The sequence below is a fragment of the Rattus norvegicus genome, chromosome 12 (genome assembly GCF_021556685.1).
Source record: "Rattus norvegicus strain SHRSP/BbbUtx chromosome 12, alternate assembly SHRSP_T2T, whole genome shotgun sequence".
NCBI lineage: Eukaryota > Metazoa > Chordata > Mammalia > Rodentia > Muridae > Rattus > Rattus norvegicus.
This window is the reverse complement of record NC_141545.1, coordinates 52,884,021-52,910,859: the sequence shown is the minus strand read 5'-3', so window position 1 is coordinate 52,910,859 and position 26,839 is coordinate 52,884,021. Positions and strand designations below refer to the sequence as shown.

At 52.5% G+C, this 26,839-nt stretch overlaps 1 protein-coding gene across 2 annotated transcripts; it reads right to left on the bottom strand.

Moving 5' to 3' along the window:
- Nucleotides 1-83: 83 nt before the first annotated feature.
- On the bottom strand, nt 84-26,605 carry Ulk1 (unc-51 like autophagy activating kinase 1). Of its 2 annotated transcripts, none has more exons than XM_087579004.1 (28): nt 26,178-26,605; nt 25,713-25,805; nt 25,590-25,631; nt 14,981-15,013; nt 14,739-14,775; nt 12,185-12,358; nt 11,902-11,975; nt 11,481-11,582; nt 10,595-10,653; nt 10,431-10,513; nt 10,034-10,084; nt 9,635-9,723; nt 8,724-8,871; nt 8,110-8,170; nt 7,747-7,836; nt 7,277-7,402; nt 6,829-6,974; nt 6,620-6,724; nt 5,873-6,141; nt 4,974-5,167; nt 4,578-4,687; nt 4,359-4,502; nt 3,695-3,885; nt 3,372-3,544; nt 3,171-3,289; nt 2,685-2,842; nt 1,911-2,046; nt 84-1,833 (listed from the first exon to the last, which is right to left on the bottom strand). In XM_087579004.1, exons 1-28 carry the CDS (start codon nt 26,286-26,288, stop codon nt 1,778-1,780), a joined length of 3,174 nt encoding a protein of 1,057 aa, XP_087435130.1. In that variant the 5' UTR covers nt 26,289-26,605; the 3' UTR covers nt 84-1,777.
- Between the last annotated feature and the right edge of the window lie 234 nt (nt 26,606-26,839).

Sequence of the window (26,839 nt, the reverse complement as noted above, 5' to 3'; positions counted from 1 at the left end):
CAGGCCATCTGCAAGATGGACCTGAAGGCATACCCACGTGCTAGAGGGACAGTGGCAAGCCAGGATGAAATTGACACCACATAAATAATTCCAAATTTTATTTTCTTAAACTGATATGACACAGTGAAACACAAAAGGGGGAGACTCACAAAATTCATCTTAAAATTGACAGGCCTGAGCACTGGTTCAGTGAGCAGGTTTGGCTCACACCATACACAGCCAGCCACACACATACACAGCCACCCAGGAGCCTTTAGGAACCAGGTGGTGGGTAAGGAACCCCTGCACTAGCCTCCCTGGTGGCTCTGGGTTCCGGTTGGCCACAAAGCAATAAATACAACATGTTACATGCAAGGGAGGTCATGGGGCAACTAAGGAAGAGACTGGTCTTAAGAGATCTGCTTTCTTGTACAACTCTTGTACAACCAAGCACAGTGGCAATATTTCAAGTATTGCAAAGAAAAACGTGTTTTTGTGTATGTGTGTGTGGCCTATGTTGTTGTGGGACAGAAACCCCATATCTGCTGTGTGGACACTCAGATACTTTCAAGTATGCATGGACAGCGGTGACAAAGGACTGGCAGACCAGGGAGGCTGGGAAGGTATTAGCTATGTCCACCCTGGAGCCTGGAAGACGAGCTTCAGCACAGACCCTGAAGGCCACCAAGCACAGGAGCCAGACTGACAGGAAAGCTCCACAGAGGACATGTTTGCATATGTTTTTCTTCACCCACACCTGCTACTGCATGGGAAGGATGGTGGCTGGGCACTGCCCTTTCTGCCATCCTTACAGGGAAAGTTAATGAGACCAGCAGCACACTCACTCATGCACATACTACATACAGCCTCAGCCACACACATAGCTGGCACCATCTCCTACACACAAGGGCAACATCCAATGTGATGCTTGACCTGCCCTGCCTCCACCCTTCCAATCCTTAAACATCTGAAGTTTCCTTGTATGAAGAAAAACTAAGATGGTGGTGACACATCTTGGGGGTAAAGTTGAGTTTAAAAAGCCTGGTGCTTCACACACGACGACTGTCCCTACTGAACATTTAAACATGAGGACTGTCTCCCCTCAGGAGGCAAGTCTGTTGCTTTCCTCCAAAGACCAGACACAGGAGGAGGTGAACACTGGGCGTTTTATACACGAAGACATGGTCTGCATCTATACAGCATCTTGGAGGACGAAAGCCAGGAACAGGAGGCAGGTTCCCAGCAGTCTGCACTGCTGGCTAGGTTCTCCAGTCTCTGTATGCATAAAGTGCTCCAGTGACTTACAAAGCTGGGTGGGTAGTCTCAAAGGGAGAAGTTCCTAGAGAGATCAGGAGGGCAGAAGACCATACCCTTTTTTCTTGGACGAGCAATGGGGCAAGTGAACTGTGAGAAAAAGCTTGCTTTGGCTTGGAGTCAGCAACAGTCTCAGGGCCTTGCCTGTCTACAGGGCTGCCTTGGGCTCTGCAGGTGGCAGGTGCCCACACACATCAGCTACCACCTCTTGGCGCCGTACCTGCTTGCCAGGGGAGCCAGCTAGGAAGAACAGTTCAGAAACTCCTGTCCCAGTGGGTAAGGGAGCTGTCCCTGGCACTCTGATGTCTACCTGCCAGCAGAGACTGGCAGCCTAGGAAGCAGGAGTTGCACCAGTCTGCATGCACAGGTCCACCGTGTAGCATCCCTGCTGGAGTTGGCTGGCAGCAGTCTCAGCACCATCAGATCAGTGTTGAGGACAGTCTGCCAGGTCTCAGACACTACCCTGCAGGTTGGCAGCAGGTGGTCAGGCATAGACGCCACTCAGCAGGGCCGAGAGTCTCCTCTCAATGCACAGCTTGCCTGTGGAGGACAGAGCATGAGGCAGGGAGGCCACGCCTACCACCCCACTCAGGCTGCAGGGAAGGAAAGGCACTCACATTTGGCAATGTTCTCAATGTCTGCCTGGTCCGTGAGAGTGTGCTGCAGCCCCTCCAACAACAGCAGGGCTTTGTGATATCGAGGTACACAGCTCTCTCGGTGCTGGAACATCTCATCGAGTGCAGCTGATTGTACCTACAGGCAAGAGCAAAGCTGGGCAAGGCTGGGGCAAGATAGGGCTCTGACTGCTCAGCCCACTAAAGACTGCCAAACTTCCTTTGTAGTCATGCTGTGAGCATAAAAGAAGGGCTAAGGAATTAGCTACAGATGCTCATAGATCTACATGGCCTGCCTGCACGGTGGTGGCCACTGTGTTGTCTGCTTGGTTTGGATACAACCCAACCCCCACGGCAAGCTGGCAGTGTGCAAAGCACCCACTCCAGGCCATTCCTACCACTGTGGCTGACAATGAAACTGATCAATAAATAGGTCAGAGCCAACTCAGAAAGGAAGAGATGGGGGAGGCCCTTCCTTTGGCAGACACGTTCCTCATGTGAGGAACATATGTATGACAAAGCAGAAACACTGCCTCAGTCTCACAAACAGGGTGTACTCCTTACACAGAGGCCTTCGTGTCAGCCGAGGAAACCACCTATCTGAGGGCTAGGGTGCTACCTGAGCTGATAAGCTGCACAGTGGGCGGTCACTATGTCTGGTCCCAGGAAGTCCTGCAGCCGGGGAAAGCATCACACCTAGTTTCAGAGTCCTGGCCCCTGGCCCCTAGGAACACTGTCCTAAGCCCTGATAGACACAGTACACAGATTACCCCATACCATCTGCACAGCATGGCTGAGGATAAGCCGCTCTGCAGTGACACCATGGATCCCATCCAGCAGCCGTTGCTTGTCCAGAAAGAAGCGCTGAAGCCGCAGACTGAGGCCCTGGCAGGATACCACGCTGGCCTTATACAGCTCATTTAGTCTGCGTACCACTAGGGTGGAAGTGTCCGACATCTCAGGTCCATACACAGCACCCCACACACCCTCACAGGAAAGCATGTGGGTGGAAGACCGTGTCACACACGCAGGAGCTGTAACCCCCACCAGCCACAGCAAGGTCACCATCAACCCCAAGGAGCTCAGTCTTGAGTACGCTCACTTCCAGTCACTCTGTGCTCTGAGCATGAGGCCAGGCTGGGGTACCCACTCTACTGACTGCTCCCTGACCTGGCCTGGGCTTACCCATGTGGCCTTACCCTTCCACCTCGGGCTTGCTCATCTTACCCCAGTACCACCACCTCCCTGAGCCCACCTCCTCACCCTGCTTCACAGTAGACGAAAGGCAGAGCTTGCCAGCTCGAATCTGGTCAATGGCAGTCTGTAAGCCTGAAGAGAGCAGCTCAGCCACCTTCAAGTACAGAACCAGTTGCTCTGCAAAGCTAGAGAGCAACAAACAGGTCAGAGGCAGGTCAGAGGCAGAAGTGCCCAACAGCCATCTTCTCCATGCCCAGCAACACCTACCCCCACTCTCGGCTCAACTGACTGATCTGGTCAGCCACCACACTTTCCTGAAGCTGGTACTCAGGGCCCCCGGCTGCCTCACTGGCACTGCCCTTCAGGGCTGCAATCTCCAGAACTTGCTGTGCAAACGCTAGTGTGAAGCGCAGGCTGTGTAGGGTTTCCGTGTGCTCTTGCTGAGGAAGCAATAAGAGTCAGAGCCTGGGACACACAAGTGTACATAGCAGGGCTGAAAGGTTGATCTGCCCAAGGAACACCTTTCCCCAAATGTTAAGCAGGCAGTTAGAAGGGAGGATCCATGCTTGTCACCTCCCCACAAGCCTCACCTCCATGAGGGTCTCCTCTGGGAGGTCAGGAGCCTCGAAGGTCACAGCCCCCTCCAAGTTGGCAGCAAGGGGGTCAGCAAGGCTACAGCAGTGGCCTGGGGCAGAAAGCTCCGGGGCCTCTGCACAAGCCCCAGGCACTAAGTGGCGGGCAGAGGAGGAGCCAGTCGAGCCCAGGGAGCTGGAAGAGCCCACTGTAGGTAGACAGCTGGTAAGGGGCAGGCAGCCTGCCTGCTTCTCACCCCACAACCTTTGGTACTCTGAACTCCATCACACACCTCCTTATCCTGATGCTTTAATAAGGAGCACATTCAAAGGCTCCAGCACCCCCAGGGCAGGGCTCCTTCTTGGAGCACTCTAGCTCCCCATCTGCCTAGAGATGGTAGTAAAAGTCTAGGTAAGAAAAGGCAACCAGTGCCATTATTGTGAAGAGGCAGGACCCTCAAGGATCTGTGCTGGAGCCCAGGACTCCCAGCCAACATAGGTTGGCCTTTCAGTGCAGCTGGACATGGAGTCTAGCATCTTGGTTAGCATCACTGTTCCATGTCTGTGCTGGAAATGCCATATACATTATGGTCTATGCTTGAGGACTGTTATACAACAAGAGTTTGCCTTCAAAAATCCCCACCCTATGGGCTGCTTTTCCTGGGCTGGGCACAGACCTTACCTGAGAACATTCTGGTGCGGGTACTCTGGGGTGGGGTGGTACCACTGGGTGGGGAGCCCACAGTAAATACCACAGGTGCTGGGCTGCTTGCCCCTCCAGCACGAGCTCCTGGATGCAGAGTCCCTCCAAAACCAGCAGAGGGAGCTGAAGAACAAGGCAGGCTCAGGGATGGGTTGAGACCAGATTGTCCCCAAGTACCCCCACACACCTCTCACATACCAATCTCCATAGGTTTCTCCTGTAGGCTGTCAGTGCTGCCTGAGTCAGAGGCCTGTGTCCCAAATGCAGCCTTAAGCAGCAGGTCCGTAAGGCGGCTGGTGCTGAAGGACCTGAGGTGTTGGGGGTGGGAGGGCAGTAATGTAGAGGATGGCCAGTAGGCCAGCCAGCTGGAGCCTATTTCTGCACACAACCAGGCCAGGCATAGCTGGACTTGTAACTCAGGACGGAGCTTCAGTACTTTAACCAACTTCTCAAATCTCTCAAAGAAAACAGGCTGAAGCACAAGTGCCCACCACCAACCTAACACCTGCCACTCTGGACAGCCAGCACCACACAATGATTTGGGTCAGAAATGGTAGAAAAGAAAGCCTTGAGCAGTCTTCCCACTCCACTTACCGGCCAAAGGGGCCCCTTGTGTCTTCGGCGGGCCGTAGGCCAGAGCCCAGCTGCTGGCCCTGGAAAGGACCCGCCTCTGAGAGGTCAGGCAGTGTACGGTTCCGAGGTGGTGTCATTACTACACCCTGCCTAGCCAACAGGGTCAGCAAACTCTGAGAGCTGGGGGCTTTGGGGAAGTCAAACGAGGGTCCAGCCTAGGAGGAAAGGACAGCACTCAGAAAGTCCAATGGACTGGAAGACCTCAGAAACCAGAACACAAGATGGGGCCCAGTGAGGAAATCCTTCCCTCCAGACCAAACCCAAGGGCACATGTATAGGCTCTTGTGTCATGAGATGGTGCTGCTGTCTAGGGTCCCTTTTTCCACAAAGGAAAATTAAAACAAACTGAACTACACAATCTCTTGAGGTGACAAACCTTAGACACTTTGACATGGAGTCCATGCTAGTCTCAACATTCAGATCCTTCCAAAAGCTGGGTTTATAGGTATGTGCCACCATGCCCAGTCTGAGATATCATTCCTGTACCCAAACCAGCCTACACATATTACGAAACACCTAACACCTGGTGGCACCATGCTACCACAGTGAAGCAGCCACAGCTTAACAAAGAGACATGGGGCCAGGTTTTCTTCCCAAGGATGAACTGCAGGGCAGTCAGAGAAGCCAAGCAATCCTACTTCTGTGAGGCCTCACAAAATAAGGGTGAGAAGCCACTAGGGCTAAAGGCATCCTACCAGTAACCGGCTCTCCTAATTTCCCTTCCCCAACCCCACTAGGCATTTCTAGGGAAGCAGCTGGAGGATGAAGCCCAATGGGCAACCAAAACTCAGAATGACCAGGTAGGTCCTTTCCCACCCCACACTCCCTACCAGAGCTCGGTCCCTCCTAGAAGCTATTACCTTAGTAGGAGAGCCTAGGATGGGGGGTAGGGGACTCCGCTGTAGGAAGTCAGGCAGCTTAGGTGAGCCACGCAGTGGCCGGCAAGACTGTAGCCCTGGGCATGGCTGGGGTGCGCTGGTCTGGGGTGGGCTGAAGGTAGCTCCCAGTGGGTCTGTTGGAGGCTTAGGCAGCTTGGGACGAACGACATGGAAGTCCGAAAGGTTGGGGGCACTGTGCAGGCGGCAGCCCAGCCCGGTGGTTCGTGGAGAGTGCTCAGGCACAGAGGAGCCTGGGTATAGGACAGGCTGCATCACTACCCTCAAGTCCCTCATACAGGCCCCTGGAACATGTACTAAATATGCCACTGTCCCACTCAAGGCCTCTGTGACAACCACTTTGTGGATCCCTCACTTCATGAACATAAGACTCCTTACAGCTGGGGTTGGGGATTTAGCTCAGTGGTAGAGCGCTTGCCTAGCAAGCGCAAGGCCCTGGGTTCACTCCCCAGCTCCGAAAAAAAAAAAAAAAAAGACTCCTTACAGCTACCTCAGAAAGCCTCTATATAACACAGGCACAGAAAGGCTTAGCACTCTGTCCAAAGCCACACAGCTGTGGACTATAAGGAACTGAGTGGCAGCAGGCACCCAAGGGTTGATGACAGACTGTGGCAGTACTTCCTACTTCCCCCCGAGCAGGAGGAGGCCCCACCAAGCAGCTCAGCTACTGCCCCACGCTTGCTCTACAGTCAGGCACTGTGCCACACCTACCTGGTCGTGGTGACCTGCCAGCCCGCACATCAGCTCCTTGTGGGGAGGGTACTCTGCTCCAGCTGGGCCGCTCTGGGATGGTTCCCACTGGTAGGAAAAGGGTGGCTAGATCAGACCACAGCAAACAGAGGGGTTATCACATCCACACCTTCACACACCCACAGGTGGGAAGGGAATGCCTACCAGTTCCCATCCCAAGATTTACTCACCTTGGGGAGAGGGTGTGTAGGGACGGCCACCTCCTAGTGACAGCTTCCTGGCCAGCATGGCTCCATCAGTGTGCGAGGGAGGTGATGGGCTGGCCCGACCAAAGCCCAGGGGGCTGGTGCTACCTGACCTTCGGATGGCAGAAGACCTGCAAACAGAGCCAGGGCAGGTGACGTCTCATCCACATCACTGAGGGCCTCCCCTAGCTTTTCCTTGGCTGTGCTGGCTTACAGTCACTAACTACCATTGCTAACAGAAGTTGCCTTCTGTAGTTTACACGAAACACTCACCCAACCATACCATTTACTTCATTCAGGCTACCAGGCACAGCTTGCCAATACGATGGGCTTAATGAGCATAGGAGGTCCAGCAAGTGAAAGACTCTGCAACCTGCCCACAATGGAGGTCCACAGCAGTGGCAGGTCTCTCACTAAGGTCAGGGACACTAACCGGGCTGTCTGCTGTTGAGTAGGTGACTGCAGGTTCTGCTCGATGCGCTGGTAGTTGTGCACCTGAGTGGGGACAGGAATGGGGACCGAGGCACCGTACCTGTTGCTGGAGAAGGGGCCAGGCCGGCTGTGGAGAGAGGATCATCACTGTAGACAGCATTGGGAATAAGCTCATCCCCAAACATCTTGGTAGAAAGTCTTGACTTTAGCCAGGCCTAAAGACTTTCACACTATAACCACCCAAACCTCTATCTATCTCTGTGACCCCTACATATTTGTTGGCTATAATCTAACCTAGCAAAGGTCTCAAAAGCAATATTCTCAGTGGGGCCCCTCATCAACCCATCCATACTTCAACAGGCCTTCAGCAGGGCATCCACACTGCCATGGCCAGATCTGACCAAATACAGGACCTTTGAACAGATCATGCCAAGAAAGGTCATGACCCTGAGTGTCACTATTAATGCTTACCCAGAGGGGCTGGGAGAGCTGCTGCAGGTCGGAGAGGGAGATGGGGTACGGCCATGGCTCTCTAGGCCAGCAGAGGCCACCAGTGAGCTCCTGGTAGCAGAAAGGACAAGTGGACACCTTTGGATTGATGCATGCATTCAGATTCTAGACTCCCGCAACAGGCTTCCCCCAAGGGGGCCCTTTGGATTGATGCATGCATTCAGATTCTAGACTCCCACAATAGGCTTCCCCCAAGGGGGCCCAGCAGCCTTAGTCCCTCCCAAATGGCCTTATTCCCAGCCAAGACTAGGCCAGGCAGGATAGTGCTAGCTCCCCTAAAGGCCCAACTTATCTCTGAGCAGCGTTCAAGAGGGGCTCACTCACCCACTACACAGCAGACTGTCAGGTGGGGGCTTGGCACTGGCTGCCTCAGGGACTAAATCACCTGTGGAAGAAGGTGGCATCTGGCCAAGGTGTCCTCTGCTCTCCTCGGCTCACCTGACCTCTCTAGCTCTCCATGCCAATGCCCAATGTCTCTCTTCCCACTAGAGCTTACAGTCAGGACAGTGCAATTACAGGCTAGTAAAGTGGGTTTGTAGGGCCTCAGTGCAACGCTCTGGGACAGAGGTGACTGGCAGTCCCTCTCAGGCACCTTTGTTATACACCAGCAGCACCTGGACCATCTACATCCCTTTTTTCATATTCCTGCACCTGAACACAAAGGCACTGCAGACACACCTTTGAGGGTCAGATTATGCGCTGCAGACGTACCTGTGAGGGTCAGATTATGCCCAGCAAGCGCAAAGCTCTAAAAACCCATTCCAATTACCCATAAGGAGATCAGTCTGAACCCATGCTCACGAATACAAAGGACTCCATAACCACGCCCATATCGTGTGCATGTACCCAGAGCTGTCTGACAAATCTCCTATGCTCCCCACACCCACCCCATGTCCAATAAATACTGTGAGGTTGCCCGTCTGTAGAGTGGGCCTGACCTGGAAACTGGGCTGGGACCATGACAAAGTCATCTGTGTCACAGGAGTCTTTGCTACTGCCACCAGAGTCCCGGGACCCCTGCAGAAAGCCAGCAGCATCAGCTGGGGAGGTAAGGGTCTTCTGCAGTTGCGGCATCTCCCCCAGGGACTGTAAAATGGAGCAGGGCTGGTAAACTGAGTCCATAACAATCCACCTCCCCAGTAATAGTACAGACCACAGTGGGGGTCAGGCCCATGGTGCTAAGCAAGAGAGCTGGGCTTGGACTTTCTCTGCAGCACAGCAGAGCTTTCTTTCAAACATTAAAGAGAAGCTCCTGTTTAGGGTTCATGTTGGGAGTTTATATACATACTGCTTGGGGCCTTTAGCTCCTAGCCATTCATGAAGAATCCATGTCTGGGGCAGTATTTACTACCTTTGCACCCTACCTCTCTATTCCTATACAGTAACAGAGCTAGTGTCCCCCAGAGGAAGGTACCACTGCAAACCAGCACCAACCAGGTACCATACAGAAACACTTCCGGTGCCCTGGGCAGGTGACAATGCTTGGCACAGCTGAGAGCCAAACTTCTCACTGAATGAGCTCCAACATATCGAGACCCTACTACCAGACACAGACCACATAACCTGCTCCTCTAGTCACGGGACAGCCTAGAGGACTGGGCCAAATCCAGACCTTAGCTTATTACTACCCAACCAAACACTACTGAACAGCTAGACATTCAAATGGGGCTCAAGCTCAGTGAGCATCAATGAGAGAGTATCCTTTCCCTAGTCATGCAGGACAGAAGCTACTCAGATCATGCCTGAAGCTACACAAGTCATGCTTAAAGGACCAGAGGCAGCTAGATCTATTTCTGTAAACCCATCACTATGCAGTCCATGGCCATCAGAAACCCAAAAGCCAACTCACCGGGGGAGATGCCAGGTGGGAGGCAGAGCTGCTGCTGGAGCTGCTGCCGGACCCTGAGCTTGGATATGAGGGCACAGGCACAGGTGGGGCTGCAAGAGGGAAGGAAATGGGGCAGTGTGCACACTGCTGGATATCACTACAGCTTTGGAGACATGGCTGCCTTTGACTGATACCACAGTGACATGCACCCAGTATCAGGTTATGCCACCCTGCACTGGTACCTCCAGTGCCCCCAAGCCCACAACAGCAGAACCACCCAAGTATACATGGCCTTCAAGAAGAGGCAGAATGAGACGTTCCACCTTTCCAGACTATCTCCCAAGATAGCAATGTGGCACCTACAGACATTGGGGAGCATGTCACAAGCCCTGTCTGTGCCCAAGACTGCCAGAGACTCACATTTCTTGATGGGGGTGCTGGCATCTAAGAAAGGGTGGTGGAAAAATTCATCTGTGGATAAAAAGAGTGAATTATCTCAATGCCCCTGACCCAGAGAGACTCAGCTCAGAGCCTTGGGTGTCAAGGCCAGGCCCCAGATACCTACAGAGAGTCAGGGCCCCAGAAAATGGCTTCAGAGAACATCTGGCCCCCATTTCAGCAGGATTCAGCCTGCTGACCTTGCTGAACTTAGGAGGAGCACAACACACTGTGGCCCTGTAGGCTGACAGCAGCTGGCAGACCATCAGTGAGTGCCTGGGTGCTTACTGAGGCCAGTTAACATAATGATAGCTAAAGGTAATGCCCACGACCAAGCAGGGTGACTAAGCGGGCAGAGTGCCAGGTGGCCTGTGCTCACCAAAGTCCATGCGGTCCTTGTGGTTACGCTGCAATAGAGCCAGAAGCAACTGCCGCAGGGGAGCTGATGTCTCCCGTGGGATGCTGGGAGAAAGAGCAGATGTATTTGAGTAGGTTGTGGGTGCCAGGGTGAACCCACCGTGGGGAGAAAGGAGGGCTGCTTACGCAGGAACTAGTGTCTTGTTCTTCTCATAAAACAGGCGCAAATCCTGAGGGCTGCTGGCCTGTTGAGACAGCGATGAATAAGCTCAGACTTGTAAAGAACCACAGGGCCCTACCACCCATCACAGCCTTGCCTCTCAAATGCCTTCATCCCCAGACAGCCCAGGGGGAGGACACTGGGAAGCTCATATGCTATGTCACACAAGGAGAGCGGAAAGCCGGATGAGACAGGAGCTATCAGACCCTCCAATTGAGAAAGGGGTGGCCATGGCTAGGTATATATCCCAGAGCTGAGCACGGACTCCCTCACTATTATCTTTTGGGGGTCTGGGAGGCTCATGGTTTGAGATCCTAGTGACAGGGAGGGAGTAGAGTGGTTTGGCTCCTGATCTGAAGTCAGTCAATGTTGACTAGGAGGAGCTTCCAGGCAATATAAATTTATTATGTTTTAGAAGCGCGGGGGGGTGAGGGGGGTGGAAGGTCAGGAGACCTAACCCAGCGTAACCATAAACAAACATGACTCAACCTCTGATGGAGGTCATAGCAGAGGTGACCTTTAACTTACCAAATATCGAGGTGTGGCCTAAGCTCTAGGTAAGAGGGTTATTCTGTTAGGTAGGATGTACTGGTGCGGTAGAGATCGGGACTGACTGGGCATGGCTTAGGACTACCTGACTATTAATAAGGAACTGCAGTATTACGGTGACCCATGGAACGGGCCATGATAAGGGCTGCCACCAAGCCTGGTACCTATAATCTCACATTGATCCCCACCTGGCAACCCGGTACTCTTCCGTGCTGAGGACCCACCCTGAATGCCACCTAAACTGACCCTCACCCTCCAGGGCTTTGGGGACTCACCAGGACCTTAGTGCCACAAGGCACTCACCTGAAAAGGGGCCTTCCCTGTCAGACACTGGTAGACAATGGTGCCAATGCTCCACAGGTCAGCCTTCCCATCGTAGTGCTGGGACATGATAACCTCAGGGGCCTACAGGGTGACAACACAGAGCAGCACTATTGCAGCAGCAGCAATGACCAGCCACAAGTGCCAGGCATCAGCACATTGGAGATGGTACCTGCAAGGCACTAAGCAACCCACACCCACCGTGCAAGCACCACCAGCCAGTTCTGACAGGACAAAATGGTGCACAACTATCTACAGCCCAATACGATGCCATAGCTGAACCTTAGTGGGTCTGACATTCCTACAAAGTGTCTCAGACTGGAGGATGACCCCAGCTTTCCCTGAAGCATCAGGATGCTTGGTGTGGGTTTTAAGTGGTCCTGGACCATGAGTGGGTACATACCATGTACATAGGAGAGCCACAGAGCGTGGCCGCCATCATGTTGCTCTGGAGGTACCGGGCAAATCCAAAGTCAGCTGCAGAAGAAGCACCCAGATGGCTTGATCTGACATTTCTTCCCCCCACCCCCCGCCACCTCCCCAGAGCTGAGGACCGAACAGGGTCTTGCACTCACTAGGCAAGCGTTCTACCACTGAGCTAAATCCCCAACCCCTGATCTGACATTTCTATAGGAAGGGTCCCCTGCTGCAGTCTCTCAGGGAGCCACCACCCAAACAGATCTCACCAATCTTGACTCGGATGTTGCTGGGGTTGGCACGTCGACCCCCGGGATTGGACAGCAGGATGTTCTGGGGCTTCAAATCACGGTGAATGATGCCCTTGCTGTGTAGCAGCTGCATGGCACCTGCAATCTGTTGTAGGAACAGCCTGACAGTGTCTTCACTCAGTGTGCGCATAGCTGTTAAGAAAAGGTAGACCTTTAGGCCACCATGGTCTCTCCCTGGAGACAGAGGGTACATGGCTGTGTGGAAAGACAAGCTCAGGGACTAAGCACCATTATCACTCTACAGAGCCCTCCAGCAAATGGGGCAAACCCAGTCTGCAAGCCTTTATGCACCAAGGCCAACTTGCTGTACAACTTCCAGAAGCTGGTCCACCTCCCCTCTCCCCACATATTCTTGTAGGACTTCTCCCTCCACATAAATTTGCACTGCTAGCTCTTGGCTGATGACAGCACTCTGCTTGTGTTGGTTTCCACTTCACTACTGGACACCTGCTAGATCTTTCCCATTCTTATGGCAAGTCAGTCACTAGTCTTACTCCCAAGTTCTGGGGTGGGTCTTTTGACCCCTAGAACACAGTAACTTCCAAAAAGGCAGTCTATGTGAAAGTAGATACAGGGGCCAGAGAGATGCACAGCAGTTAGGAGCATTCACCGCTCTCAAAGAGAACCTGGGTTTGCTTCTTATCACCCACATGGTGTGGTGGCTCACTCACCACCACCTGTAACTCCAGTACAGGGCTTCCAATACCCTCTGGAAGGTGCCAGGTACGCATGATGCATGTGGTCTTCATGACAAACAGAACACTTAAAATTAAAAGGTCCCCCTCCCCCTCTTGGTTTTTCAACACTCTGTTTTGTTTTGTCCACTCAGGGTTTTACTGTGTAGCCCTACCTGTCCTGGAATTCACTCTTAGATTAGGCTGACCTTGAACTCAAGAGACCTATCTGTCTGCCTCTGCCTCCATAATGCTGGGTTTAAAGACCCAAGCCTCAAATGCCTGGCAGAAGTATTTCTTTAAAAAAGCAAATTGCAAACAATGGGTATGTGAACTTGATGCAGAGCTCTGAGTTCTGTATATTCAGGCTCAACTGGGCACAGGCCTCAGCAACAGCAACGCAGTGCAGAGATGTCAGACAACCAGCTAACTCCCTCCTAGGTAGGAGCCACAGCAAGTGACACCAAAACATGTACACCCTAGACATAAGTTTGATATGTGCCAACTGAGAAGAAACATTCACTTTGGATTCAGTCTGGGCTGCCCCAACCCCTTTTGTTGGGATAGCAGCTCACCACAGCCCCATCACTTGACGGATGGCCAGTTAGGGAGCCTCACTGCAGCTCAAGCACACACATGCATAGGGGGTCTTGTGAGCCCCCTGAGACACTCAAGCTTACAGGCCAGCTCTGTATTGGCCTGCTCACCCTTTCCTCCCCCATGGACACCTGTGGAGCCTGGAGCCTGGCCAGGAACCACCCAACTACTGAAGGTCATGGGTGCAGCATGCTGTGTGACTGCCCCAGGGGACAGGAACAAATACTGAGTGGGCTAAGCCAAGCATGGCTTAGCCGCGTGAACTTGAGCACACAGTGAGCTGACAGGCCAGGAGCCTAAAGACACAACCTCAACATCTACTACAACTGAACCATCCCAGCAGACTATGCAGGGCTCTCCTAGACCCAGGGTCTTCTGTAATGGCTCAACCAGAAGACAGTGCCACAGTCTGGGGAGGTGTCCAGAAGCTGTAGTAGAGGGAAGACTCAAACAGTCGACACTGTGTTCTAAATGCCTGTGTCCCTCTGGAGAAAGGTGCTCTGGGGGAGTCCCTACCCTTAAAAGGAGGCTAAGGGGTTGTCACTTCTGTCACAGCTTGAGCCTGAAGGCATCATCTGGGAAGGGCTACTTTGAGCCATCAATTCCCACTGTCTTCTGTTTCATGTTTGCCAAGAAAGAGCATTCTGATGAGTCGTGGACAGCAGCTGCATCCTTCCAGGCCTTGGGACAAGGTCCCTACAGTGGTTCCACTTGCCTTTCTTTCTTTCGTTCCCCAACCCTCAGAGCACCCCATGGAAGAGATGTTGATGCTCCTAACTCTGCCTAAACAACTCAGCCACGGGCTGTCTTTCAGTGCATCCTGAGCTCTCCTGCCGCCTGAAGCTTCCCTACTCTGCTGGGAGCACCTTTCTTAACCTGCACCCACCAGGTCTCCCAGAGATCTCTTGGCTCAACTTTACACAGACTCTAAAGCTGCTCCTCTGCCCTATCCCTGTGTGTGTCCCTGCCTGTGCTTGCTCACTCAGACCTACCTACCCTGGCCTATGTCCTTATCTCGGCCAAAACAGCAGAACCTGACAATTCTGCTTAAGCCACCCACCCAACCCAGCACGTGGACATACAAATGGCTGAGGGTGGTCAGGCTGATGGGCCTGAGGGAGCTGTACTCACTTCCTATATAGCCCCAAAGTAGGAGGATCGACGTCACAAGCAAGCAGGGGACAAATCAAGCTGCAGCATTTTAGGCTAGAAATAGAGCCCAGCGGGGTGAGCCTACTCACTGTGCAGGTAGTCAGCCAGGTCTCCACCATTACAATACTGCAAAAGACAAGGGACGCACCATGAGAACACAGCCAAGTATCTCCAGCCTGACTCAGAGTCTTTAATCCATTACCAGTTTCTTGGACCTGTCCAGTGTAGGTATTCCCAAAATCCCAGCTAGGAAATGTCAATAACGCATGCTTATACCCACTATGCCTATCCTGCTGTGCCCTGTGCTTGCCCTGGCCCCATGGGAACTCACCTCCATGACCAGGTAGACAGAATTGGCCATCTCCTGTAAGACAGAACAAGTCATTTAAGATGGGGGAACACCTGCATGTTCTCTCACTGGACATCACTTGCAAGAGTCCTTGGTACATGCAACCACAATCAGAGTGAACATGGCCAGGTCTAGGTGTCCTCTGTGGCCAGGACTCAGTCTAGGAAACAGGACGTCTGTGGCAAGAGGCTTGGAGTGTGCATACTTGCTTCATGGTCATATCAAACCCTGCCTCAGTGTCTCAGACCCCAGGTCTAAGGACCTCCATAAGGCTCAGGGTAGGAAGAGACTGTCGTGCACATGGACTACTACCTATGAAGGTGACTCATGTTCACAGGGTACTGGCCTTGACTCTTAGGCCCAAGACCAGCTCTGCTCCCACCTCAGGAGTCTACAAAACAGATTACAGGCTGGTGTTGTCAGGCTGAGTCAGTAAAAAGGCCTCCAGCTGTCCTGATCTTACTTGGTGAGACTTTAGAGGCTAATGCAGACTTCTCAGCAGGAGGTATCCTGGTCTTCCCCCCTCCACTGTTCTCTCTCAAACTCAGACAGATCCTCACTGGGTACCAATATGCTCCCCTGTCTAATCAATTACCCAACACTAACAGCCTGCAGTGAACAGGGACCACCCATCTGACAGGCCTGGTCCCAAACTGTGGTGCCTCCCCTAGGAAACCACTCCTTCCTTGTAGCCACAGCAATAACTCTCACCTTTTCATTGACTACAAACCTAGGAACTGGGGGTGGGGTTGTAATCAAGCTAATCAGCCTGGGTCTAAACAACCTACAGTTCTTTCTACAGATAGCTGGATCCCTGAAATGTAGCTGCCAGCTGGGTAGAGCAGGCCTTGGGAACCACAGGAAGAGACCTTCCTGCTATATAGCCCACAGCAAAAAGCAAAGAGAGGCTCCACCTCATCCCCACAGCCCGAGGATACACTCCCTGGTTCTCAGGAACTCAGCTGCAGATGGAGAGATGTAAGGGTCTTCAAATCTCTCTTCTAGGGACCGGACCAAGAAAAGACTGCAAAATAGCCCTTCTCAGAGCCTGGGAGGGCTAAATGGGAGACAGACACCCTCATCCCCAGATGACCCCAGCACAGCAGCCAATGTTAACCGGTTCCACGAGATAGCTGCCTCAAATACACACACACACACACACACACACACATACACACACACACATGTATGCATGCAGACACCTAGGACCTCCACCCCAACATGTATGCATGCAGACACCTAGGACCTCCACCCCAACTCCTTTCCCGCCCAGCTTCCCAATCCACAAGGCTACACAGGAACATCCCATGAATGACAGACACAAAGTACCTAAATAAAACCCTAGGATGTAAATGTGGGAAAAGCCCACTCTGCACCAGAGAGATAAGAGAGCTAAGAATTGTGTTCAGGTAGCCTGGCTGTCTCACAGCTGTGTGTTCCCAAGTGTGACTGAGTGTAGCCAAGGTGGGAGGGAGGCTATTTACAAAATGGGCCTAGACTGCTTCATGAAGGCCTATATACCAAGACCCCAAATCCCTGCCTGAACTTTCCTGTCCTGCCCTAGAGGAGGAGCCTTGGCTTGGCCCCATTGGCTCCACTCCTGCTTCTGCCTTCCAGGTCAGCTACAGGGGAAGGATACTCTGTAAAGTCCTCAATCTGGAACCACAAAGGCAGGCTCAAGGGAACAGAATAGGAAAGTGGTTAGGGGCCAAGGAGGGAGGGACAAAGTCCAGGTAGGATGGGATGGAAATGAAGAAGCAGCAGGTGGCCCCTTCAGCTTGACTGGTATGAGAGCTGAGGGAGGGCTAGGGCACAGCAAAGGTGACAGAGATAAGGACCCATAAATATCCACTACTACACACACCCTGTTCCCTTCTGCATCAAAGCCAGCCTGTCAGCAGCTTCAGCTTACAGCCCAAGCAAGGGAGGCTTCTGGGGCCACCTGCTGTGGGACGGACGGACAGATGGATGAACGGACAGACAGATCCATGCACACATGCACGCACCAGACAGTGGAAGGTGGATACCCAGGTCTATCCTTACATTAGAACATGATCTATCCAGAGCCCCAAACTCACCTACCCAGCCAGGACAAGCAGGAACAGTGACAAGGACAGACAAAAGATCTGGGAAGACCAAGATGGCATACCTACCTCCCTTAGAGCTACTAAGCCAGGATTTACAACCGAGGGCTACTGGTAGCAGCCAGCACCCCTAAACCTACCCTGACACACTAGAGGCAGAGCTGCTGGTGAACCATAGGCCATTAACTTCTACACAGAGAAGACCTCAGCATAGAGTGAGGTCCACAATTCACAACAGTGAGCTTGTTGCCCCACTCAGACATACTGTGCAAAAAGAGCAAGTGTTTCCACCAGGCCTAAGCAGTGCCCTTAGCCCTCCCCTGTCAGCACCATCTTGTCAAGCCTCTCAGGCCTGTACACTCTCCTGCTTCTTCTGTGCGTGACTTCCATGAGCCACACAGTGGACCAGTGACAGGATGTTCCCCAGCCACAAAGGAGCAAGCCAAGGCCCAAGAAACCAAGAACATGCCCAGCTCTGTGCAGCAGCCGGGCTCGCCCAGGCAGGCTGCCTTCTATGCCATCCTCCATCTCCCTGCTGCCTAAGCCAACACCCAACCAGTCCCAACCAACTTGGAACTTTACTCCCTGTCTTCTAAAGCTGGTGGGCCAGGCTGTCTCCAGCCTAGAGGGAACAAGGAGTTGAGGTAAACCACAAAGCAAGTGCCTCCAAGCAAGAGCTTTTCCAGGAAAATGGCTTACCACGACCTGTCCCCTCCATAATGAACAGGGAGTAGCAGTCAGAGGACAGAACACAACCACAGTGGTCAGGGTTGCCCTGTCCCAAGCCACCTGGAGCTCACTCAGGACCACTTCTCCAGCCTCTGCTCTGCTCAATTGTTCCTACGAATGGTGGCTAAGACTGCGCCCTAGCACACACTCCAGGACTCTGAGCAGTCAGTCCCTTCTCAGGGGCAGCTTTCCCATCATTGCAGGGTTGCAGACAGTCTTCGCCATGATGGAGAATGCCACTCCAGCCAGCAGCCAGGTCCCATCGCCCAGCCCTTGAAGGGAAGAAGGTGACACAGGGTGGCCAGTAGGCTAGACACAGTTGGTGGCAAAGCAAAGCAGGTTTTGGAGGAACACAACCTTTTGCTGAGCTATCCTTCTTGTGCAAGGGAGAAAGAAAATTAAAACAGAATAGAATCAGCACTCCTATGAGAGCTAGGCCTACTACCCACAGGCACTCAGTGCTGGCCCAAGAGGTTAGCATCCTGGGAAGCTGCACGGGCATCTGGGCACGTAGGAGGCTGCCCCGCCCCAGACACAGATATTTTGCTTAATAGGATCCCAGTTCTCCACCCTCTGCCTGCTCCACTCTGGTCTGGTGATCTCAGGCTGGATCTGGCAGGCGAGTGTCAGGCACTGACCCACTTAACTCCTGAGGAGCCAGGCTTCTGGACTGCAGAAGGTGGCAAGGCTCTAGCCACAGCAAATCTTGGCTCTTCTGGATAGTCAACAGAAGAGTGCCAGCTCACACACTAGGGTGGGCTGGGGGCCGGTGACCTGTGTAAGGAAGGTCCACCACTCTATCCCTTGGGCTTCAGCAACTTCCCTTTGTTGCAGTTCTCTGACCTAGGCCAGCCTCTTGAGGAGGCATCCATTAATCCAGCCAGGTATGTCTCCAAGCCTACTGTCACGCATCAACTTCTGCACTGTGAATAGTCAGACCCCTGATAGCCACAGATAGCACAAGGGGACAGAGTGGACCCTTGGGAATACAATTCCATACAGGTGCTCTCTAGGACCATACTCCTGATATCTACTGCAGTTCTGACCCCACAGACATCTTACCTACCACAAACAGTATAGTCAGAAAAATACAGACAGAACCAAATCTCAATAGAAAGTCAGTCTGCGGGGCTGGAGAGCTGGTTCAGCGGTTAAGAGCACCCGACTGCTCTTCCAGAGGTCCTGGGTTCAATTCCCAGCAACCGCATGGTGGCTCACAACCATCTGTGAGGGGATCCGGTGCCCTCTTCTGGTGTGTCTGAGGACAGCTACAGTGTACTTATATATAATAATGGATAAATAAATCTTTAAAAAAAAAAGGGGGGGGGGGCCTGGGGATTTAGCTCAGTGGTAGAGCGCTTACCTAGGAAGCACAAGGCCCTGGGTTCGCTCCCCAGCTAAAAAAAAAAAAAAAAGAAAGTCAGCTAACCAAGCGGGAGACCAGAGCCGCCACAGGGCAAGTGGTGGAAGGCAGGCAGCCTCTAGAACATGGCTACTATCCCACACTGCCACAGGCTTTGCACCCTCCATACTTTTATGTTACCTACAATTCAAAAGGTAAAAAGCCTTAAATCTGTCAGCAGGCCTAACCTGAGCTTGATCCCTCGGTCCCATCTGATCAATATCCTGCCTGGTTCAATATCAATCCACCATTTCAGCTTAAAAAGATAAAGTAGGGAAGGCATTGGAGAGCCTGAGAGAATAGCTCATCACTTACGAGCATTTGCTCCTACAGAAGACCTGGGTTTGGTTCACAAAACCCACACGATGGCTCAAAGTCAACTGTGATTCCAACACTGGGGGATCCAACACCCTCCTAAAGCTTTAGTAGGTACTTCATATACGTGGTGCATTACCATATATGCAGGAAAACACAGAGAGAAACACACCTTTAAAATAGGGGGCTGGAGGGCTGGAGAGATGGCTCAGTGGTTAAGAGCACTGACTGCTCTTCCAGAGGTCCTGAGTTCAAATCCCAGCAACCACATGGTGGCTCACAACCATCTGTAATGGGATCCAGTGCCCTCTTCTGGTGTGTCTGTGGATAGCTAGAGAGTACTCATATAAAAATAAATAAATAAATCTTTAAAAAAAAATAGGGGGCTGGAGAGATGGCTCAGTGGTTAAGAGCACTGACTGTTCTTCCAGAGGTCCTGAGTTCAAATCCCAGCAACCACATGGTGGCTCACAACCATCTGTAATGAGATCTGATGTCCTCTTCTGGTGTGTCTGAAGAGTACTCACATACATAAAATAAATAAGTCTTTAAAAAATAAAATAAAAATAAAGATGGCTCTGAGATAAAGCTACCTGCCTACCAACCTAAGGCCCTGAGTTTAGAGCCCCAGGTTCCCACACAGCTGAAGAATCAACTCCACTAAGCTGTTCTCTGACCTCCACACAAGCACTGCCTGGCATGTGCACGCTCCACCCCGTAACATACACACATTTTAAAAACAGTTTTAAATAAAATGATGGGTCCCTGGCAGAGGTGATGCATGCCTTTATCCCCAGCAGATTAACTCAGAAGGCAGAAGCAAGCAGATCTGTGAATTCCAGGCCAGCCTGGTATACAAAGACAGTTCTAGAACAGCCAGGGCTGTTTCACAGAGAAACCCTGTCGAAAAAGACATAAATAAATGGAGAGATGGCTCAGTGTTTAAGAGAACTGGATGCTCTTCCAGATTCCAGAGGACCAGGGTTTGATTCTCACCACCTACACGGCAACCACCTGCAATTCCAGTTCTAGGGGATCCAACATCTTCTTCACAAGTAGTATAGACAGGGGTTGGGGATTTAGCTCAGTGGTAGAGCACTTGCCTAGTAAGTGCAAGGCCCTGGGTTCAGTCCTCAGCTCAGGAAAAAAAAAAAGAAAAACAAAAACGAGTAGTATAGACATATATTCATGCAGAACATCCATATAAAAGTAGTGTTTTTTTTAAACAAGTAGGCATAGTGGTGCACATCTGTAATCCTTGCATCTAGTGGGATTGCAGGAAGAGGACAGCAAGTTCAAAAACAGCTAAAACTGTTATCAAAACTTGAAAGCTGGATGGGTTGATTGATGTGTGTGTGCCTTTAATCCCAAATTGAAGGAAGACAGCAGAATGTCAAGGAGTTTAGGGCTAGCCTTGGGCTACAGGAGACCCTGATTCAAAACACAAAGGAGGAACTGGTTGTGGCAGCTGCTGGGTGTGGTAGTTCATGCCTTTGATCCCAGCACCTGGAAGGCAGAGGCAAACAGAACTCTGAATTCAGGGCCTGCTTAGTTTACACACTGAGCTCCAGGCCAATGTCAGGGATACACTAGTCTTCCCCTCCACTCCACCAAAAAAAAAAAAAAAAAGGAAAGAGAGAAAAATGCATGTTCAACTTTGCAGATGTACAAACTTCAGTCTCAGACTGAGTCCACACGATAAGCAGTCTCCACCATGAGTGGTGAGTGGGACAGCTACAACCAAACCTCCATCGCAGGCCAGGACGTCTCCAGGCTCTGATAACCCAGACAGAGCTCGAGAGTGGGTCTGTTTGCAAGGTCCAGGACGTCTCCAGGCTCTAATAACCCAGACAGAGCACAAGAGAGTGGGTCTGTCTGCAAGGTCCAGGTGAGTCACCTCTGGGCAACCTGGCAAGGCGTAGGGCTTCAGAGAACCGGCCAGACCGCGTACCAGCCTCCAGGGAGTCATCAGCAGTTAAGGCTGGCAAGGATTGAGAGAACCCACATCTACAGCCTGATGCTGGTTCTGGCGGTGCCCACTCTCCCAGAGAAAGAACAAGTCCAGACATTGGATGCTAGATGAGGAGGGAGCCCAGTCCCTCCTTGATGAAAGCCCTATGTTCCATCCAGTTGCCTCCCCAAACCTCTGGTGAACTCAGAGTGCAGGAGTTGGAGGTTTAACTCATAAGAGTGTGTATGAGTTAAGAAACACTATGGGCCCCAGATTCAACACCAGCACTACAAAGAACAAAGAGGAGCTGGTATTGTGGGTTTTGTTTTTTGAGACAGGGTCTTACTGTGTAGCCTGAAACTCACTATGTAGAAGAGGCTGGCCTGGAACTCAGAGATCTCCATGTCTCTCCCTCCCTAATTCTGGGATTAGAGTGCACCCTACACCTGGTCAGGGTTATGGTTTGAACGTGAAATGCCTACACAGGTGCATGCTTGAATACAAGGTCCAAACTGGTTGCATTGTGGAAACTTCATGGCTAGAAGAATGGCTGGAGGTTACAGCTGAGAACTTGTAGTCTGAGCTCTCTGCATCTCTGATTAAACTGTTCACACTGCCATGAACTCCACTCCACCTTTCTTGTTATGATGAACTAGAACCTGTAGCCAAAATAAACTTCCCCTCCCTTAGCCTGCTTCTGCCAGGTGCGTGAGGGAAGAATGGGTCCCAGGCCACCTTGGAGCGAGTGAGTCCTTGTCACAAACAAACAAACAAACAAACAAACAAACAAACGAGGGGGAGGAGAAACGCCTATGTGTAACCTAAAACAAAAGAGCTTTTCTTACATTCTTTTTTTTTTCTTTCTTTCTTTTTTTGGTGCTGAGGACCAAACCCAGGGCCTTGGGCTTGCTAGGCAAGCGCTCTACCACTGAGCTAAATCCCCAACCCCAGAACTTTTCCTTTATAAAGAGCCCATATACCATCAGAAAATTTTGCATGAATAGACAGTAACAAGTGTCACCCCAGATCCGGGTTTTTTCCAAGTACAAACATAAGCATGGAGAAGCAGCTTGCCACCAGTCTCACTTGACTGGCAAGTCTCAGAGAAAGGATAGACCCTGCTTCCAACAAGGAAGACAAAGTAAATTTGTTTACCACTACTCCAGATGAGGGCCATGAGAGATCAGCCTTTAAGAATAAATACTGGGGTTGGGGATTTAGCTCAGTGGTAGAGCGCTTGCCTAGCAAGCGCAAGGCCCTGGGTTCGGTCCCCAGCTCTGAAAAATAAATAAATAAATAAATAAATAAATAAATAAATAAATAAATACTGGCTGCTTTGTGAGGTGTGGTGGTCCATGCTTTTAATCCAAGCAGGAGGCAGAAGCAAATGGGACTCTTGTGAGTTCAGTGTCAGCCTGGTCTACAAAGTGAGTTCCAGAACACCCAAGGCTGTTACATAGAGAAACAGTTATTAAAAAACAAAAAAACTGCTGCTCTTCCAGAGAACCTGGGTTCAATTCTCAGCAACAACTACATGACACCTTAACTCCAGTTCTAGGGCTCTGTCATCCTCACACGGACATATATATGTATAGGCAAAGCACCAAGGAAAAACACACAGCACCCTCCTCATACAACTCACAACTGCCTATAACTCCAGTTACAAGGCGTGTGACATTCTCTTCTGGCCTATGCTGGCAATGGCACACACATGCCACATACACATATCTCAGATCACACACACACACACACACACACACACACACACACACACACACACACTCCTGGCAGATGTGCAGGGTCCCTAACAAGCGGAGGGCTGGCTGGCTGACTCTTGTTGCCTGCCACTGGATCTTCTTCCCCTAACTGTACTGCCTGGTTCAGCTTCAATGGGAGACGATGCATTTAAGCCCACAGCAACTGTAGGTCTCAGGGTTGGGTGGCTTCTCCTCTCAGGAGAAGGGGAGGGGGGAGTGGGGGAAGGAATTTGTAAGGGTAGGACTGGGAGAAAGGGTGTGTGACTGGATGTGAAGTAAATTAAGTTTAAAAGAAAATAGAAACTCTAGCTGCCCAGGGGTGGTGCATGCCCTTAATTCTAGCAGGGGCAGGTGAATCACTTGAGTTTGAGGAGAGGTCAACAGAACTAGTTCCAGGATAGCCAGGGCTACACAAAATCACCCTGTCACAACAACAAAAACAAGCAGCAAGTCAAAAACAAGCAGCAAAACCACTAGTAAGATTTCAATGCAAGGATAAGTTCTGAGCCAATACAACTTTAGGAGATGGACAATCGCCAGATAACCATTGGCACTGCCTCTCTGGGGGGCAATCGGTCAACAGTCCCTCGGATTACAGTAAGCACACACCTCTTGCCCAGGGCTCCGACTTCTAGGAATCCATCTACATATCAATCCTAGCCAAAGAGCCCAAGGACAGTCATGACCACATTTTGACTTGCCAGAATCCCAGAATAGCTCCTGTCCCTCAGGAGGGTTAGGTTAGTAAAATGAACCACAAACAGTCAAGCCCTAGGCACCACATGACCTTAAATAACCACCACAGGAACAGAGATGGCAGCAAATACCACCTGTGCTCCCAGTAGCCTGACACCGGAAGTGATGGCACAGCCTGCGTGGTCCAACCTAGGTGAGCACTTCACTGCAGTCCGCTCCGAACACTGAGCCTGTGAGCTATCACTTCCAATAAGGAACCAAGTGTTATTCTTCATAGCAGGCCAGACATCAGTGTGTGACAAGAAACTGAACCCTCTTGCCTCCTCTAAGAGACCGTAGAGGGATAGTGGGGGTTGGTGTGGCAGGAAGGGAACGCATCTCCAGGGAGTAACACAAACTGTGGGGATACCTAAGAGGAGACAGGACAGCAGTCTACAGTGGACTTAACTGTTATCTGTTCAACTCTAGTGAGACCTCCACGGAAATGCCCAGGCAGGGGACAGTGGGAGCCTGGAGGGAATCCCAAAGTGCAATGAGGACCAGAGTCTCTCCCCCTGTGAAGGTCATGCCATCTACTCAGCCCTGGGCCCTTCCCATAGCACTGAGGAATGGGGTGGGGGAGCATGGGGAAGGTAGGAAAAGCAGGCTACAGAGGCGCAACCCCCTGAACCCAGAACACCATGCTTCCAGCTGTTGCCAGGTACTCCCTGTCACACAGGACTTTGGCCCTGCCCACATGTCACCTCATGCCACCTCACAGCCCTCAAGGTAAAGTTGGAAGAGGTGCAGGGGAGGAAGGGAAGGAAGGGGAGGAAGCCACCAAAACACAGCTAGCTGGCGGCTGGGAACTTCCCTCAGCCAGGGCTGGTCCCGTGGCCCCAGTAAACAGGTTTCAAAATCATTAGTCAGCACTTTGCTAGGGGACCAGCACCTAGGGTTCCTGGTCCCCACACGGGGTATGCAGGGACTACAGCTCCTGCCACCACGGGGCTGGGGGACCTGGAAAGGCAGCACAGAAGCTGACTGATCGGTTGGTTTGCTTGAGAGGAGAAGGCATCCTCCGGCCCGGATGAGTGGGCCCAGCCCCAACTGCTGGCGAGAAGGAATCTCCAACAGCCCCTCCCCCTTCTAGCCTCTGACGCAGGAGTGGGCTGGCCAATGCCAGGCCGCTGAAGCAATGTCAACAAACAAACCCGCCAGCCCAGACAGGTGGGCCTGGCTGGGACACCAGTCTCAGAAAGGGCCACTGGGTCAGACACCAAGGAGAGGAAAAGGGTCCTTGGCTCCAGGATACACCAACAAACCACAACGATCTGAGCTAGGCAATCGCCAGAGATTCAACGCTAGTGTTTATGGCCGCCTTCCTTCCTATGCAGGCAACAGATAAGTTAGGGAGGTCCCCCGAACCTAGGAAAAGCTTGCCCCAGAGATGAGGCTTCCCGGGGCCCTGAGTGGCCTCACAGTTGGTCGAGCCAGAGACAGGGCATTCAGAACCCAGCTCCTTTCACCAAAACCAAATACTAATCTAAGAGCCATCAACTGCCCCCCCAGGGGGGGCTCCAACCCCAGGCAACCTAGGGCCTGAGGCTGTGGATGAAACAGGCAAGAATAGCGTTACCCCTCCCCCAAGCCCAGCAGCAGCTGCCTCCGGCCTTACCTGGAAGTCATACAACGCCACAATGTTTTCGTGCTTTAGTTCCTAGGACACAAATCCAAGTTTCTCATGAGCGAGACAAGAGCTGACCCACCCTCTCCCCCCTCCCTCGAGGCGCTGGCTCACCTTCAGGATTTTGATTTCCTTTCCTAGCAGTGTCTGGGACTTGGCAAGGTTCTTCTTGTTAATGCATTTGACGGCCACCTCCAGGTCGTGCTTCTGAAAAGCCAAATGTGGACCTTCAGTGTTGAAAACACCACCCCCACCCCTTGCTCCCCACCAAGCTAGGAACACGTAGATGGCTCAGGGTGGCTGTCCCAAGGGTCTTGGAATGGGGAGATGCCAGAGGCAGACAGGTTGTCTGTCAGTCGGGCCTGGAATCTAAGTGGATGGAGTCCCAGGCTAGGTTCTCAGGACTGTTCTGACTTCGGGGATAGGGAATCCTGGGCTGGCATCTCCTGGTCTCTGGAGCTAGAGTAGCAGGTAAATTTGCGGAGCTGGGGTCCTTAACTGGGTCTATGGATTTCCGAAGGTAGGGTGCTAGTCGAGGAATCCCGGAATGCGGGGCACCCCCCTGGGAGCCTCACCCACCTCGCGGTGTCGACCCTTGAAGACCACCGCGAAGGCGCCGTGTCCAATCAGGTCTTTGCGAGAGAACTCGAACTTGCCCACGGTCTCGACACCGCCGCGGCCCGGCTCCATAGCGCGCGCGGGCCGGGGGCGCGGGCCCGGGGGCGGCGCTACGGGGTGCGCTGGGCTCAGGCGGAGGCCGGCGGGCCGCGTACGCGGGGACGGAGGCGCGGGCTCATCGCCGGGGCCCCGAGCCCCATGGGGCAGGCCTGGGCCGGGTCCCAGTCCCACAGGCCGGCGGACGGAGGGACGCACTCCCTCGGCGTCCTCTGCGGTACCCTCACGGCGCTGACAGTCGGAACTCACTCCGACTCGGGCCTCGGCTCTGACACACTCCAGCTCCAACTCGGTCCTAACAGACGATGTGGCTCGGAGCCCCGCAGGGAAACAAAAGATCAGCGGCACCCCGGCCTCGGAGCCCGAGACGCCGGCGCAGCCGCACTGCGCGGAGGCGGGACGAGGGGCGGGGCCTGCGGAGCCCCGACCTCTTAGGTGGCGGAGCTAGCAAGGGGCGGGTCCGAAATGAAGGACACCTCGTGGGTGGTAAGGTGGGGCGGGGCCTAGTGTGGGTGGTGCCTCCACGGGGCAGGCCTTATAGTGGGCGGAACTTGGGAGAGGAGGCA

Bases quoted from the DNA above. Each gene is read 5' to 3' on its own strand.
- Ulk1 (XM_087579004.1), bottom strand. From the start codon at position 26,288: ATGGAGCCGGGCCGCGGCGGTGTCGAGACCGTGGGCAAGTTCGAGTTC. The intron at 6,142-6,619 runs GTAGGTGTGGCA...TCCTATACCCAG, and splicing joins TGGCAGGTCACCACGACCAG to GCTCCTCTGTGCCTGAGCAC. The intron at 2,843-3,170 runs GTGAGGAGGTGG...CTTCCACCCTAG, and splicing joins TTCGTCTACTGTGAAGCAGG to TGGTACGCAGACTAAATGAG.